Source organism: Chiroxiphia lanceolata, chromosome 11 (assembly GCF_009829145.1).
Source record: "Chiroxiphia lanceolata isolate bChiLan1 chromosome 11, bChiLan1.pri, whole genome shotgun sequence".
In the NCBI taxonomy this organism is placed as follows: Eukaryota; Metazoa; Chordata; class Aves; order Passeriformes; family Pipridae; genus Chiroxiphia; species Chiroxiphia lanceolata.
Window position 1 is genome coordinate 11,525,483 of NC_045647.1, and position 18,087 is coordinate 11,543,569.

The 18,087-nt window shown below is 42.0% G+C and overlaps 1 protein-coding gene across 5 annotated transcripts in view; it reads right to left on the minus strand.

Annotated features, from left to right (window-relative positions):
* Positions 1–18,087, minus strand: part of CHCHD6 (coiled-coil-helix-coiled-coil-helix domain containing 6) — a 109,660-nt gene that overhangs the window by 26,462 nt on the left and 65,111 nt on the right. For all 5 annotated transcript variants that reach the window (XM_032698827.1, XM_032698826.1, XM_032698824.1 and 2 more), the window contains one exon: positions 11,007–11,142. In XM_032698827.1, coding sequence (XP_032554718.1) covers positions 11,007–11,142 — 136 coding nt within the window. The remainder of the gene's footprint in view (positions 1–11,006; positions 11,143–18,087) is intronic.

Genomic DNA, 18,087 nt, shown 5'->3' on the forward strand with positions numbered 1-18,087 from the left:
AAAACAAGGAAGCGCTAGGAACTGTCTCACACAGCCTGGGCTCTCTCCTGCTCATCTCCCAGAGGGCATACATTTGATACTGGATTAAACAAGGAACTTAGAGCATTCTGTTGTTTCCAGCCCACATCATAGCTTTGTGTGCACATAAGCCCCCTCATCAGTCCCAGCAAGAACAAAGTATGACTTTCACATTTAATAGCTTCTAAAGTGCTCGTTCTTCTTCAACAAAGTGGCAGCCCATGTGTCTCAAGCTATTTGCTAAAGCTGGAAAGAGGGGAATTCATTAGAACATTACACCTGGTCTATCCTCAGCAATGAACCTGCTTCTGCTCCAGAGAGGTCAATCTGGAGTCTGCACACAAGATTTAAGGTTGGTTTTTGCAGAACATTAAGGTGATGACTGGTGCCCCCCAAGCTCTGCACAAAAATTTCTCTAGTGTCTTCCAGCTCTATCACAGAGCCTTTGTTATGTCAGCTCGAGGTACACACAGCTGGGAAGAATCCTACCTGGATCACAGCATTCAAAACATTTTTCAGTGCCTGCCTACTTTTACAAGATTTGAGATTTCCTGAGTATCAAAATACTCATGAACACATTTAGGCTTCATACTAAGAGACAAAATACAACCTTGATGTGCCACAGGAAGTTCAATAGTACTGACAACATCCTAGGGACCAGAAATACTATAGAGCTTGTTAAATGATGATAATCCTATGTAGGCTACCTTCAGAACTACTGAAGACAAAAGCTTTGAACAGCTCCTGCTGATATGGCCAGAGGGAAACTCTTGTGTTCAGAGTCACCAACTGGTGTACACCTGAATCCATGAGAAGACAGTGTCAGAGAGCCTGGAGGGTCATTGAAAGTATCCATAACTTCCCACCACACTGTATTTAGCTGCACCCAGTGCCCCGAAAGAAGGATACATTTTCTCCCGTCTTCCACCCATGAAAAAGAAAATAACAGAAGTGCTCAAACATGGAACTAAGATGGCACTGAGATGGATAAACAGTAATTCAGCCTCCTTTCCAACTCCTTTGGAGAGATCAACCAACCTCCATATCATATCTATAACCAGAAACTCTCCTATTCTGCCAAAGGACTTCTTTCATAAAGTTATCAAGTACATAACTGAACTTGCCCTGCTGCCTCACCCAGAAGATAAAAACCTCAATTCTTTCATATTTAGAAACTTTTGGATTTTTTTAAATCTTATGCCAATATTGTCCTCTAAATTGCACAGGTTTTCCTGAAGTTTATACTGCAAAGATGTGTTTATTTATATCTTTCTTCTGAACCTCTCTCTGATCCTGAAGAATGTCAATAATCACTCTGTCAACTATAGTTTCAACCCTTAATCCCAAGGTTTACAGTCCTATCAGCAAAGAGAGTCCTGTGTAAGTGTTTTTTAAACAGTAGCTGAGCAGGGACCCATCATATAGCTGGGCACTGCTTTCTGAGCCCCTACAGGCAGCCATACAGAACCCACAAATGAGTTCAGTCCTGTATCACTTATCTCTTTCCATGACAGGCAGGAGAGCACTGCATAGAAAAATCTCAACAACAGAAAAAATATGATGTTAATACAACATCTGAAAAAGAAATGTGTCCTAGACAGAAACTGAAGTGCTTAAGTAGCTGGGTCAGGGCACTGCACAGTACTAAAGAAGAGAATAAACTCAGAACAACTGCACGTCATGAGTAGGAAACATCCTTCAGAAAATAAGACAAAATGTCAAAGTTTCACAGCAGCTTGGTCTAAGTGCAAGAAAAACAAATGTTGCAGCTGTTATAAACTCCCTAAATTTTAAGCTTGCTTTTTGTCCAGTTATCTGATTTCCTGAGGATATATATTGTGAGTGAAACTTCAAACAAGCAGAAAGAAGATTTGAAGATCCAGGAGACCGTACAGCTGCAAGTAGCTGTAATGGCAAGGCACCATCTCAAACCTGGCAGAAGGACACTGCCCCTGCTAAAGGCTTACATGACCTCCTTTCAGTGTCCACAACACATAAGTCACCAGAATATTTGAAATTATCCTCACTGGCAAACTCAAAGAAGAAACCAGGGAAGAAGCAAATGAAGAAAAACATTTTCCATTTTCATATGAAACACTTAGATCGGGTCAGAATTGAAGTACACACTCTATAGAGAGGAAACTGGAATAATCACTGTGCATGCTTCAACCTGTTCAGGACTTAAAGAAAAAAAAAATCTCATGATCTTCTTTCACTAATGTTAAATCCGTCCTGAGAAGGGAACTAGCTATGTGAAAAGACACAGAAATGCTGCCAATGTAGCAGTGATTGTTCAGAGCTCCCAGTTCCCCAATAAAAGAACAGTGTAATAATGCTTTACTAACAGCCCAAACCAAGGAACCCTTAGCTTTCTGTTCCACAGCTCAGAGAAGTAACCCAACAGATGAGCTCCTCAGAAAAATGAACCCAGTCCTTGTGGGCAGTAAACATGGACTGAAACTGAATGGGAGGTAATGCAGGGGCAAACGGGCAGAGGTAATTGGAAATGACAGAAAGATGAGCAGGCAGAGGGCAAGCAGAGCACTTGAAGGACAGAGGCAGAAGAGCTGAAATTTTATAGCACACAGGTATTTGAGAAGTTAAATCAACAGCTTTCCAACATCATTATTTAAAAAATCGTTCCCTCCATAATATATGCAGAGAACCAGCTGCTTGCAAAACGACCTTTAAACCCTACCTACCATGCCTTATTAGACTAATTCAGAGCTGAAGGTTGGCTGATCCTGAAATCCATTTATACAGGACAAACAGGCATTCAACAGGGACAAAGAGCGAACACATTGTCAAAATAATTTTGTCTGCATTTCTGCGTGTACACTCAGGCTCAACACAGTACAGCAGAAACAGCTTCAGAAACAAGAAGACACACCAGACATTGGAGCACCACCCTAAATCAAAGCTTCACTATCTGCTTCCCTCACATTACAAAGGTAAAACACTTTAATTATAACAAGTGTTGGCTTCTGTGACTGCAGAGGTCTTTAAGAACCTTTCACCAGCTCTTAAAGGCCCCCAACAAAGGTCTCTAACCAGAAAACATGTCATAACCAAAAGAAAGTTTCTTACCAACAGAACAAAGTATAAGCAGCAGAGCTAACTCTAGCACTGTATTCAGGTCACTGTAACGCTGTCTTCAACATATCTTGTTCCTATATTTGAAGCACTGATGTCCAGAAAGGTTTCTTCCACTGGTTTGCGAAGGTCTAGCTAGGACTGAAAGCTTTAAATTGCTTTGGAAGCATCACAAGTATACCAGGAAATATCTTCAGACAAGGAGGCCTATTGGGCAAACAGTGTCACAGGGGGGTGAAGATCACAAACAATTACTGCAGGCAGGATGCAGAAAGAAACCTTCCCTCAAAGTTTGGATTTTGTGACAGATGAATTCTCTGCAGCCTTAGACAGGGAGGCTCTGTGCAGAGAACAAACACTAGCAAGCAGCATCAGGGCAACTTCTGCAACCATTCTCCTCCAGCACACCATAGCTCTGATTAGAAAAGGATTGGCTTCCCACTAATAGGGCTCACCCACTATTCACTTAATTCCCAAGTTCTCTTTGGCTCTGCAAAGAAGGGGCTAGTTAGGGCAGTCTTGCTTGCCCTGGGAGCAACTCTTCCACTGGATTGGGACCAGTGCCACCAGGATAACCCCTGCACAGGTTGCCTACACAGACACATTTTGCTGAGTGGTGAAGGCTTTAAATCCTACTAGTTCTCAAGTTATTCAGCCCCAAGACCTGCTACAAAAAACCCTGATGGATGGTGCGTGGAGACTGCAAACTGCACGTAGCAGGAAACCACCCTGTGCAGACTACGGCCAACAAGGAGCACAACAAATCTCTGGTTTCCCCAGTTTGTCATGAAGACTTTGGCATCACTGATACAATTTCCCAAGTTATAGCCGAGTTGTCAGAGGATGGATCTAACGTACACACGGAAGTTATGGAAGTCAGGGCTACTTTGGAACTTCCTGAGAGTCTGAAAGCATTTGACCACTGACCTTGTGCTTCTAACCAGCAGTTGCTATCGACAGCAATTTTTGTGGATCTGTTTCAATCTAAGTTCAGCAGCGAAACACATAGTTTAAAAATTGGAAATAAACTTCTTTGTGTCTAAGACTGCTTGGTCATCAGACTCCTGGAATTAATCTGAGTAAGAATTTCCACTTCCCACTTGCCAACACAGTGCTACAAATCTTTTGTGAAAAAATCTGGCATTAAAACAGCATGATGCATCACAACACTCTCTCACTATTTCCCATACTAGATAAGCCCAACCAAATACAGGCTCCAGTTCTCAGGAAAATGCTGCCGAATACACAGAGAGCACAGTACTAGAGAAACCTGTTTGATCCATGTGGGTCCAATTAAGCCTAAAGGGAAAAAATAATTTCTGAAAAGAGAGAAAAAAAAGAGTGACATTTTGATGCCCAAGTTCTGACGAGACTTTTCAGATACACCCACTCAAACACCACATCAGAGTATCAAGTCAGCTATGATGTCTCATTCCTGACCAGCTAGCTCTTATAGTATTTTTACTACAGGGGTTTTTTTAAACTGTTTTAAAACACTTTCAGGCAAACTAAGTCTTAAAACAAGAACTGTAGCAAGACCACATTTCAGAAGTAAAAAAATGCCAAATAATTCATTTTCAGAAATTGTAATGGCATACTGTCTTCTTTCCCTTTTTGAACAACGCTGCCCTCAAAACCATCTGTAAAACATATATTTAGATTAAATTTACCTGTAAGTACATCTGAGATGAGAATCATCAAGTGAGAAATTAGACCCAAAGGCAATTCTGCCTCAGTGTATCAATGTCAAAAAACCCAAACAATCAAAAACCAGAAAACCAAAAATAAATGCACATGGACTGGGCTTTGAACCATTAGACAACAGACTGTTTATGAGAAGAGAAATGTGGTCAAAAGTCCTCCTTCCAGATCAGGCAATGGATACAAGAGCTTGAGAGAAAAACATGATGCAGAGTATGGACTAAGGAAAGAGAAGCCTTGAAGCACAGCCAAGTGAGAACAGTTTTAAACTTATTTTTGCTCATTTTCTTTGAAAATGACAAACTTCAGGAGGTTTGGGCTTTATGTGGACTGCAAACAGCAGACAGAGAGAGGAATTTGTTCATGTGGGTTAATAAGTGCTGACAACACACTAGGCTGTGGGGAACATCAGAGCTTTGTGAAGTGCTGAAATACAGAACAAATAAAGAACTTATGCCTCCGGTTTCATAAATACCAGGTACAAGCAGCAGACATTTCCATTTTAAGTAGGCCAGCATTTTACTCTGGAACATGCCTCATATACTAAGATGGTGGTTTATGTCCTTTCAGGCAGCTCTATATTTTTAGTTTATCCACCAGTGAACTCTTGAGGATATGATGTGTTGTGTACAGACCCAAGACCCGCCAGAACCTAGAGCTGCTGCCTTGAAAAATCAAAACAATAACTGTTCCCATCCTTCATAATTAGAAGCAAAATATGGATCTTTTTCACCTCTGCAAATATCAGGTCAGGGTATGCCTGGGTGCAGTTAATCCACTGCTGCTCTCCTCTGTGTTAACGACTTAACAACAGCAGCTGCCTGCAGCTTGTGGCCTCTCCCCCGACTCCCTTGTGGGGACCATTTACTGAGTCATAAACCCCTCCAACAGTGTTATCACCACAGCATTTGCACAAATAAAGGTTGAAAGAGAAAGATTAAAAAAAAAAAAAAAGAAAGAAAAGAGAATTGCCTTTACAGAGAAGGCAAAAACCCCCCCCACTTTCAGAGATATGTTTGCTTTGAGCAAGGACCAACTGACAAAAGGCAGGCAGGGCAGGCTCATACCCAGCTGAGGATGGCTGGGTACAGCATCCTCTAGATAGGGAATACACAGATTTATCTGAAACTACAAACTGAAATCCAGAAAGCTCAAACAACCCTAAAGCCTTCCAAGTTAGGTATACTGCCATTTCAAGTAGCACTGTGTGAGAGCTCTCAATGAGACTTCAACAGCTAAGATCTACCTCTGCAGAGTTCCAAGAAGAAGAGAAATTCTGCCATTTCTCAAGTACAGATACAGGCCTTACCATACCTGGTCCAAATTTTCTTTCCCCAGCCACACACACTGACTGCTCCTCTCTGCCCCAATAAGTACCCAACCTATCTATAAAGTACTTTGTGATCCATCAGAATGGACACAACACTGTAACAAAAGCCTGATGATCCAGAATGATCTGATACCTGCAGTGCAGCCCATGGCATCCAATGCATCCCAAAGCTGTTTTTCTTAAGCAGAGAGAGATCCAGGTTGCAGAAATGAAAGCTCCCAGCAGACCATACTTCAGCAGGATCCAAAGTGCTTGAGCAAAACTGCTCCGTCAGGATAGGACACTGCAGGACCACCTAAGGCATCTTCTCAGTAATCAAGGTCCCTGTCCCGATTAGAGACAAACTTCCAGCAGAGTTGCAATGCTTTGCTGTGTGTGCCAAAAGGGAACTAGGCTCTTACAAGGATCACTTGGAAATGTAAGTGCAATAAATTGACCACATTCCTTTTTATTATAGTCAAGGGCAAAGCGGAATGCAGATAACTCAAGGTTATGTTAAAAGTGGCCCTCTGCTGGAATCCAGTCAATCAGTGTTTTGCAAGGGCTTGTTTGCACGTAGCAGAGTGATTCACAGCAAACGTGTATGAATTTTCCCTGCACTTCCATTACAAATTCAGAATGTTCACATACAGAGAAGTTGCTGTACCATAAACTCATTCACCAGTTTATTGCATTGTAATTTCCTTATGTAGACAAGCCCTAAAGCCTTGACAGAAGTAGGTTTACCTTTGTCTATTATGAATAGCAGATTTTTGAGAAGCTGGACACAGAATAGGGAGAAAGAGTGCAGAATTATGAATGGCTCCTAGCTCAATGTATACAGCTTCTATTGACAAGGGAATACACATGTCTGAGTACACAGCTCTTGATAGCTTGGTTTGGCCAGGAGCTAGAGCACAAAAAATTTCACCTTGGTCCTTCTGTGAAAGATAGGCACCTAGAGACAGTAAGGAAACACCTGAAAAGGGATACATGCTCTTCCCTAACAGACTTTTTTCTGCACACAGTTGAAGGAAGCAGGTTCTGTTTGAAATCTCAAATCATGTTAATATATGGTCACTGGAGGACTCATTTTCCAAGCGATAGCTGGTTGGAGATTCTCTGGTATAAGCACCAATTACATAACAAATTAACCAACTAAAATTCTGCGTAAATTCAGATTAGCCTATTGGTGTGAACAGAACACAAGGGAAGCAGAATGGGTCACAAATGCTCTGAAAAGCTTGCATGTGAGTGCATATTTGCATGGGGGAGGGAAGCAATTCACTAATAGGACTCAGACTTTTTAAAACAAAATCACTTGTTTTACCCTTCCATCTGAACTCAAACTAAGAAATTACGCAGATTTCCACTGCCCACTCCCCTTTTCCTTCCACACCCTCTTCTCACTGGCACAAGATAAAGCCTTGGGGAAACTGCAGCAGCAATTTTCAATTCTCATTATCTAACGGCAGCAGTAGCTCTTGGTGAAACTTGCGGTCAATAAACTACAGGCAATTTTAAAAGACACAATGGGAACTGCCCCTCCTACAGCTGTCCCATTATCCCAGCTTTTATTAGATTTAAAGCCAGCAATTTTTATGCTGTAGCTGAAGTTCTGCAGAGCCATGGAAACAGACCACCAGAAAAGATAAAACACTCCTAAATTAAACAGGAGATATCACAGTAACACACTCTGAAGTCAAGAGAGCTTCCACATAAGCGAAGCACAGGATACAGCAAGGAACCCAGCGCCTAAGGGGGCTGACGCTGCTGCGGTGAGCCTACAGCAACGGGACCAAAACTCCACACTCAGGATGGAATAAATGGAAAAGCCAGAGAGCAGGTTAGGCAGGGCAAGCTGAAAGCATACTAGCTACAAAGGCAGACAACCAGAGCAGGATCCTGCTCCCATAACTATGAAATCCCAGTACAGGCACCAACTTCGTAGTTCATACTCTGGATGTGCCTCCCAAGTGGCAGAGAGAAATACTCGTGGCTGGCAATTCAGCTGGCCCATTTCAGATGACCGTTTTAGAGCCAGATACACCATGCTCTAAAGGTGCCTATTGCCCTCTGTTGACTACAGAAGATGGTCCAATGGCCAGAAAAAAACCAAACCAGGTAACATTAGCTATAACCCTACCGTACACTATAATAAAGTAACCTGTTCCAGGAAGAGGGGCCGTACAGGAAATGAGTATAAAATAAATTTTAAAACTCATTAAATGATTACCTGATATATTTGTTCATGGGGGAGAAATAACTGAGGGTGGATCTCAGCTCCTGGCTCAGAGATGTGCACAGCAACAGGCAAAGGGAAACGGGTGCCCAAAGGAACACTCTCAAACCAACACAGTAAGGGGGAAGATGCAAAGAATTATTCTCATCCACTGTAACCTGTAATTTTCAGTCTAGAAATCTAGAGCTTGCTTTCTCTGAGTCTAATGTATACCATGCCCTGGAGACATTTTTACCAGCCATCAAAAGGAACTTGCAGAGCACCAGATGCTTCATTAGAGAATATTCACCAAGCCTTATAAAATCTTTAGTAAAAAGCAGCAGAACAAATCACCAGCATGCAAGTGAGCTGAAGTCACACATCCAGCTCTGATTACAACCTCCTCTACTGGAAAACAAATTGTGGTTTTGGGGTTTTTTTAAAAGTGTAAAAAAATACCCAAGAAATTAAGAGATTCTGGCCTTTCTTTCCCACATTCCTCCAACCTGAATTTCCTGAATGAGGAATGCGTGAGACAAAGCCATTTGGTAGAAGATGCTAATTTAAACTTAAGGAAAAATAACAGCTTAAAAAGGGGAAGGGAGGAGGGTTTTAATGCTATATGATAAAACACAACAGCTTGTGATCGCTACATATATCTCAGAAGTCAGTAAGAGCAGTGAAGAAAACTGTCAGGGCTTGAGCTGTCCTGGGACAAAAGGAAACCACAGAATACATACTGCCTTACACAAGTTTTATTTGAATTTGTACTTGCAGGACCCTCTGGTGCCTATATCTAGCTGAAAGGTTTAGTTACCTTTAGTCTCTCTCACCCATTCTTAAAACACAGCAAGATTTTCTGCTATGCTGTCATCATCCACAACAAATTAATGTCCTACACACTGCTCTGCTCCTTCCAGGTAGTTTCTAATAACAGCGGGGAAAAAATTCCTGAAGTTCACTGAAGACTCTGGGAACGAAGACAACCAGACAACCCCCAGTTTTTGGTTTCTAAAGAAAGCCTACCAGAAACTCCACCACCACACAATCCAAAAAAGATCCAAGTTAATAGGATCTTTCACTGCCCTCTGCTGTTACCAGTCATTTAGCTTCCAATTTACTCTTTAATAATGTCGGGCTGGGGCTCAGGGCTGGCAGCATCCCAGCCCCTCTCTCAGGCGAGTTGGAGCCGCAGCTTGCAAATATGCTGAAGTTTAATGCAATCTGTCTTCTTTGGTAATCACATTCCGCCCGCACTGCATGCAATAAAGATGTATTGGTAAATGCATTTGCTAAAGATATACTCCACTGAAAAGGCTACAAGCCTGATTTAGAGGAGGCAAGGAGGATAAGAGAGGCTGGCAATAGATGCACCAATGCTCCGCTCGCAGCAAGCGGGGGCACGGATTGTGCAGCGGCAGCACAGGCACCGCTTTACTTTAAAGCTGAGGAAGAAAAAGAAACCACATGTTTTGGGAGCTGGGGACTTTAAAGATATCAGAGAAAAGCCCTTTCCCTGGCAGCTTTAACCTTGCTGATTTGCAGACATACAAAGACCTTCTTTGTAAACAGGAAGGAAAAAAATTCCACTAGGACTAGCAACAACATTTGGTCTAATATATCCTGACAATTTTCCCATCTCCTTCTGTCGGGCTTCTTCTGGGAGCCGGCTGGCAGCTTGTTTCATGTTATACTTAAATCAGGCATACAGCTTCCCCTCACAATGCTAATGCGACAGAGAAAGACTGCTTCCATGAAATATCCACCTCTCTCCCACCCTTTGCTTTAGTAATCCCATGAGAGAATTTCTATTTTCTATTCAATTTTCTATTACCATCCTTTTCCCCAAATCCACCTTACTATAGTCTCAGCACCTTTTGGAGAATTTTCTACCCTTCAATAACAAAACCAAAACAGAAAAGCTTGCCCTTGAGGGACACCTGACCCACTGAATTCTCACGTGGGAAACAGCATCCTTCACACTTCACTTTTCCCAGGACCATGCCCTAGTTGCAATGTCCAAATACTTCACTTTCTTTTCCCCTTCACTTGTTTTAATAGCCAGAAATTTTTCCAAGGTACTGAGCAGCCACTGTCCTAAGGCATCAACAGAACCTACCAGGACTCTGCATCTAAGAAGGAAAAGCCATAAGGTTTCCTGGCCTTCTGCACAAGATGAACAGTTTTTAGGATTGTGCAGCTTTCCTAACATACAGCAGCTTTGCCCATAGAGAACCTTTCCTCGTGCAGCAACAAAAGGAAGCGAGACCTTCAACTGCAAAGTCCCGTAACGGGAGGATATTTAGAGCCTATTCAAAACATTCCAGACATTGGCAAAACGGATTTTCCAGCGTCCAAGAAGGTAAAACTTGGAAAAATCCTTGTGACTGACTTTGAAACCTGGGAGCATCAGTGCTACTGTTTTGGTGACAGCTCTGTACAACAGGACTCACCGTTCACAGGGAGTGAAGTTGGGACATACCACAGTGTGACTGGGAAATGTAGAACGAATGTGGGAAAATGGATCCCAAGGAGAATTTGTCTCCTATGAAGACTGTGATTTGACTAACAGATACCACAGCTCTCAAAAGCACTTCCCAGAAGAAAACACCATGCAAAACAAGCCAGCAAAGCCAGCCAGTACAACAGAGCAGCTTTTGTTACCTTCTGAGCTGCGCTAACACAGCGCTGATATTCCTTAGCCAGCTCTGAGCATTTGAGCACTTCATGTTTATTTTCTTGGTAGCACTTCAGGATTTCATACTGCAGGTTTGCACAGACAGGATCGGTGTTCTTCCTCCTGCAGGGAAAACAAGCACAGAAAGATGTGTGAAGAGGAGTTTTCAGTCACTTACTACCACTTTACCAGTAACACACATACTAATCTTGTGCTGGAGTCATGTAGTCCTAATAGAGAAACCAGTGGGAGCAGCTATCACCAAAGTGGGTCAAATGACCAACAGTTTTCCAGCTGAAAAATCCAAGGTACTTAGCAGAAACAAGAAACATGATCTTTAAGTTGATGTAGAAGGCCGCTTTACCCTTAGATAAAACATATCTCTCCTCTGCAGTCAGGAGGGGGAAAAAAAAAAATCAAATCCAAGAGTTTCAATGATTTTCCCAACTCACACTGGAAATTTCTGGCAAAACTCAGGAATCCTGGCTGGGCCTGTACTAGATCTGTAATGGTCTGACAAGGAACTGAACAGACTTGTTGAATAAGGTGCTTCAATTTATTGAATTCTCATCTATTTAAACACTTCAAAAAATCCAGCATAGTTGGAAGCAGAGCAATCCTCCCAGTGACTAGAAGAAAAAAAAGGGAATAACAGCAAGACCAGATATCTGTTTCTTTGTATTTCTGCAGCAATTAGTACATTTACTCTGTAAATGGCATTGACAGCTACCCAAGCACAATTAAGGATGATGTTCTTATACTCTAATGTGCATGTGTACATATGGCACATCATCAGCGACAGCACCAATAAAGGGGAAGGTCGTTGTAAAACAATACCAGCAACAATGGCACAAACACAGTAACAACAGTGACATCAGTTGCACAGACAGGCAGACAAAAATTGCAGGAATTTGCAGCACAATTGCCATGGTATGTTTTACCAAAGAATAAGAGAACATATGCTTAGGTGTAGCAATCCTCAGATGTCATCTCCTAAACCGTAAATCTGTTTAACTCCTTGCATTTTCTGCCCCAATGTGCTTAGAGGCCTGTGCCCAAATATCAAATGCACCTCTTCCTTCCAAAGCATTTGATGCTACAGGCAGGCATTAATGCCATGCTATGATGTATTCATTTCCACAGTAACTACAGGCACTCATTCACAGCGAGGCAGAGAGAAAACATGACCTGTTCCTGGGCATGTCACATTCTCTCAGGTGGAACAGATTTCTAAGAAACAGGAAATGTTAAACCAAAGTCTCCTAAAAGCTTTTAGAGAGTTCAGATATGAGTTTCCAAATCACGCACATCTGTGTAAGGTGCTCAGGAAAGCAAGTAGAAGGAGAAAAAGAAGAAAAACAACTCTGTCTTTTCTGTATCAGCAACCTGGTTGCTCTCTAAAAATAGTTTGGCTGAGACATACTCTAATTGATACTTCTTCAGTCTTCAGTCTGACTGCCAACATAGATGAACAGACTAGGAATTTATCAGTAACATTATGACAGCCACACTCTACAACACCGAGATTTGGATCAGAAACCACCAAAGATACTGTACAGACTTCTACCTCTTCAGTAATCTTACAGTTTTAAAAGAAACTTATTCCATGCATGGTCCCTAGAGGCTAGTGTGCATTTCTAATTTCTATGTTATATAGTAAATCACCTTTAAAGCCTCTGAAATCCATATTCTAAAAAAAAAAAAAAAAAAAAAATCTTCAAATTTTAGGATAGAAAAGAACCCAGAGAGAGCTTCAGAAACTCATAATGTTGGCATTTTGCTTTGTCACTAACTTTAATATCACTCTAATCAAATCAGTGAGTCTGTGGAAACGATACCAAACAATACCAGGTCAGGAAATACCACCAAATCCCTCAATTCATTGAAAAAGTTAAGACTTTTAAAATTAGGTTTTCTAAACTCGGCGATGTTAAACTGAAGGGCATTTTGCAATTTTCATACAGAGACCTGGAGGAGCAAAAAAGGTACAGCACACCACAAACCAGCCTGTATTCATCTGAACTGAACAACATGGTAATCAGAAATATCTAGAAATATGCTTGGGGTTGCCCTTGTCAGTAGGGAGAGATTTAGGAATTGTGCCTTGCTTTTGATCTGTTCCTTCACTGTCCCTCCTATGGCATCAGTCTTCACTGCCTAGAGTAAATATGAAGTTAGGACAGTACTGCAAAGTCCATGGGCCTCTTCTTTAGGAGACCCCTTGGTGCTCAGCCCACAGGGCTATTTACAAGCCACAGTGGTGAGTAAGAAGCCACAGAGTGTTGCTGCCTAAAGCTGCCAGAGGTAAGGGATCAATCAGCATGGACAGGCACTGCCCAGAGAGAATCTAAATCAGCATTCATACATATCACACTTCCCACAATGCAGGGAGGATTTACTTGCTACCACGTACCCAAAATCATAGCAAGAATATTCTCCTTTGTTTCTTAAAAATAAGACCTCAAACTGGGGTTATGCATCAATTGCACCAGCTTCTCAAAACAGGTGTAGAGAAAGTAATCAACCAATTGCGAAGTTGGTTAAGGTAATTATCAGTGCAAGTTACGGCAGAGTCTGGGAGTACACAAGTTACCCATGTCCAGCAGACTAGTTCTGGTACCCGTCTGGACTGGAAAGGGGTATCTGAACTGCTCTGGTAAACAGTTGCTTGAGGTGCTTTCCTCCTGGCACAGCAGTCACAACTCCTGCCCTGTCTGACTCACGGGGATGCCACCCTCCTGCTCACTTCAAGTCTCTTAACTTCAGGTTGGGACATTTCCACACAGGGGAAAGTGCAGCCCTATATACACACCCCAGTTGTACCTTACAGGTCTCTGTCTGGCTTTACTCGAAGATACCTGAAAGAAAAAAGAATTAAACCAGCAGTGTCCAACCAGCAATATCTCTGTTGAGTACAACGACAGACATATTGACTTCCAAAGGAGCTGGACCTTAGTCAGCTGTCTCCCTTCACCCTCAGCCCAATCTTTAGAAATTCTAAATTCATCTTCTGGACATTCCATCACACTGCTGTTGATATCTCATTGTTTGAGGGGTTTTATTATTTTTGAAAGAAAATGGTGAGGAAGAAATAAGGTTTGTACACAAGAAGAGCAGAAGACTTGTATGCTTTGACCTAGCATCTAAAGTGGGTCACAGTTTTAAGCATAATATGCCACCACCAAATGAGGTAGACAATTAGCTTCTGTCTAGAATAAAACAGGTTTGACTGCTACCACTACAACAGGTCCAAGAGGCTCATTGACACCAGCTAGAAAAAAGGCAAGAGAGAAAGGCTGGGGTGGGAGGGGCAATATCTGCAGACAGGAAAGTATGGGAGAAGAGCTCTGACAATACCATGGAAATAAATAAATGGAGGACATACAGAATATGAAAGATTAAACCAAAAAGACACACACTCATCTGTTTAAAGGAGGAGGAAAGGAGAAAGGATGACAGGTCAGAAAAAGGAAAAGATGACTCTAGAAATGAAACTCATTAGCAGTGCCTCCCCCATCACAGAGAGGAAAGAAACCTTTGCCTCGCCACAGTTCAGTGCTACATACACATGAAATCTATGAAATTCATAACTTCTTCTCCCCCTCCCATGGAGGGATTTAAATCAGGTCTTTGTCTGGAAAAGAAGAGAGAGGTTTCCTTAAAATTAAACAAAGGGCATCCTTCTCTCCGCTATCCCTCGAGGTAAGACAGAACGAGCACGATCTTGCTGCATTTTGACACCGAGAGTTACCAAATCCTCTCTATCACTGCGTATTCCCTTTACTTTATTTAATAAATGAAATCTCATCAACTTATCCTTCTTCTATTATCACTGCTGACATCAATCTGATAATATTGGCTTGGCGTGGAATCGTGCTATTATATGTCCTCTTGATATTTAATTTAAGAGAAACGTCTGCAGTGGGGTGAATATGTGAAGCAAGCTTTTTATTACTGGCAGCAGTAAGGACGCTGGGAGTGAATTAGACATTCATCTTAGTCAGGGCCAATCTAGTGGCTCAGAAGAGGTTTTCTTCTTAACCCTCTCCTAACTGTTCAACAGCGGCAGGTAACGGCTGCTTCAGTCAATAACTGCAGTCATTTGTCTTGGTAAATTCATTCCTACACAGATATAAACCCCATGAAGAAGTCCTAAGCATCTGGGAGGTTAAAGCAAGGTTCTTTGACAATTTCCATCATAAGCACTGTGCTAGTAGGAAAAGTGCTGGTCTAAATGTCCATCCATTAATCAAGAAGCAACACAGCTTCCAAAGACAAACACCCAAAGTCATTGCAAAAAGCGATTAAGGGCATATCATCAGGATACAGACCCACAGACAGAAGGTTTCAAACACAGCACAATGGCTACTAGTTAGTTGCTGCTGACAGGTTCTCTTTTGGGAAGAATTATGGACTCAGTATTGGAAAGCAAGAGAAAGCTGGAAGATGTCTATATATTTGCTGGTCCTTTCACCCAGCTGAAAAATCAGAGTAGCCAAGCAGAGATACAACCCTAATGCTTTAGGACTTGGGAGCTCTTTAGACTAGTGCAAAATCAGTAACTCCACAGTAACACACCGTCACTTGGCTCTACCGGGGAGAACAGCAATTCCAGATGGAGTCTAAGAGCAGGATCTTCTTTTTTACATTTTACTCTGGGAAACCATTTAAGCTGAGAAAAAACCTGAGATAGAGACTGATGGTATCTAAAACTAGACAGTTTGATACCTCTGCTCAGAAACTGAAAAACAAAGACATGCAGGGTCCCTCATATAAGCCAACCTAGTAGCTGGCTCCAGTACACAGCTGCAAGCAGCAACCTAAATGGGGCAGAAACCTGGAATTTCCTGTGGGCTATCAAATCCAAAGACTAGATTAGCTTTCTGCTGCATTATTTTACTAAGACCAGTGTCAGAGCTAACTTGAGCAAACCACATTAGTCACCACTGTTACTACAGTGCAGACAGGCCCAGAGATCAGCAATGAGGTACATGGGCAGCGCTGTGAGCAAAACCCAGGGCACACAGCAGCACTTTCTGCATGTTGGGAAGGAATCAGAGACGTGTCATATAGTTGGTTGGTACGTTTATACATCCAGGATCCATTACACACACTTCAGACTAAGCTCAGTGATGCTTTGGTCACATAAATGTGGTGTGCTGCCATGCTGCACTGTACATATATAAAACCCAATAAGTGGTTAACTGACCTGTAAAACTGCATCCTCCCTTGGGTAACAGTTGGCTCTGATGGCTTCTCTAACATGTCAGAAAAATAACTCCAGACAGTCACAATACACAGCGCATAGAAAGGTTTCATTCTCTCTCATTATTGCATCCTTGACATTTACAGCAGAAAATTAAACACAATTGAAGCATTTCATTCAGATATAACAAACTCATCACTACAGAACAAACAGCCAGGCAAGCTAACTTTCAGCATAGGCTGCAGGATGCTGCACTATCACAAAGCAAACACTGTGGCCTCACTACAACCTATGGGATTCCCTGATGCTGCATGTCAGTTTGATAACATGGTTTGAATGGAAGAGGAGAGAGTCATGTTGCAACTGTTTGGCAAGAGAAATAAGGATGGAAGAAGCTTAATAGATTATTCAAACGTCTACAAAAAAAATCAGTAATGTTTAAGCTACATAACCTAGCACAGTGTAAACAAACTGCATGTCTCATGAGGCTAAAGTAATGTGATCAGAAAGAAAATATTTCTGATCAGCCTCAAGTATTCGTAACACTGCTCATCAAGCTTTGCCACTGATCTGAGTGGAATAAAAGGCTCGTAGAAGTAACATACTGTCTAGAGCAAGAGGAGGCAGACCAAAAGAAAAGGTGAAACCTCATAACAATTTTCACAAGAATAGGACCACTACCTCCAAATTTCAACTGAAGCCATTGTATTCCTGTCTTTCTAAATCCTTCCCATATGCCTTGTCACACTGTCAGCATCACGGTCCTGCACACCTGCAGTATTTCCCCTCTCTCTCCCTCTTGACAGCTGCATTTCAAAAACAGGTCACCCGAATCTTTTCTTCTTTCCCTTGTTCATGGGAGTGCCTAATGAATGCATATTTTAAAGTACTGTGAGTTTCAGGGTGACTCTGTGATCCTACAAAATTTGTCACTCAAGTACTTCCCAATCTCCCTTCCTGTTTTGACAGCTTGTTTGAAGCTGCCACCCAATTCCCCACTGCAGTTCACACACTCACTGCACCCCTGTCCTTCCCAGGACAGATACCTCCTCCTTTCCTTCCAAACACAGATACACAGATGCTGTTCTGAAATCTTCTTCTGTGTAAGTAATTAGATTCTATCACTGAGAACAAAAGTTAACACAAATGTCCAAATCTCACGTGTCAGCCACTTGCTGTGTCACTGCATTCAGCAAAAACAGCCTGCCCTAACCACAAACAAAAAAACCCCAGAAAATCCAAACTCTAAAACATACAGATTGTCATGAAAATGACTAAAATCCAGCAGTTTTCTGTAACAACCTCCAATTTTGGAAATCAATGACAACTTCTCCATTTTGGTGATGAAATTGATGCAAAGAGATTGTGTGACCCATCCAGTGCTGGTTTCAGCTCTCCATCTTACTTACGCCAACGCACAACAAACTCTCCTCTCCTCACACACAAGTGGTCATTTCCCATTTGACCAATGGGTCATGCTACAAGAATTTGACTTATACTTCTTGTGTTTTGCCAAGTGCAGTTTCAAACAAATTTAACTGGCTTCCTTAGCACTCCAGGCACTGGGAGTGAGGTGGTGGGCTGTGGGGTCTCCAGGGGAGCAGAAGGGTAGCAACATGCAAAAAAACTGTACCAAACCACATAAAATTAAATGGTCCTTATCCTACTGAACCTGCAAATGCAATAACTAATCAACCCTATTAGCATTCTACATGGCAGATGGCAAGTGGTTTGGAATAATGAGAGACTTTTCCCCACAAGTGGGTAATTCCAATGTACATTTGGATGTAAATTCTTTACAGATTATGATGGTAGAATACTGAGTTATGAGAAACTGCCAGTTTGGAAGACGTAAGGAAAAC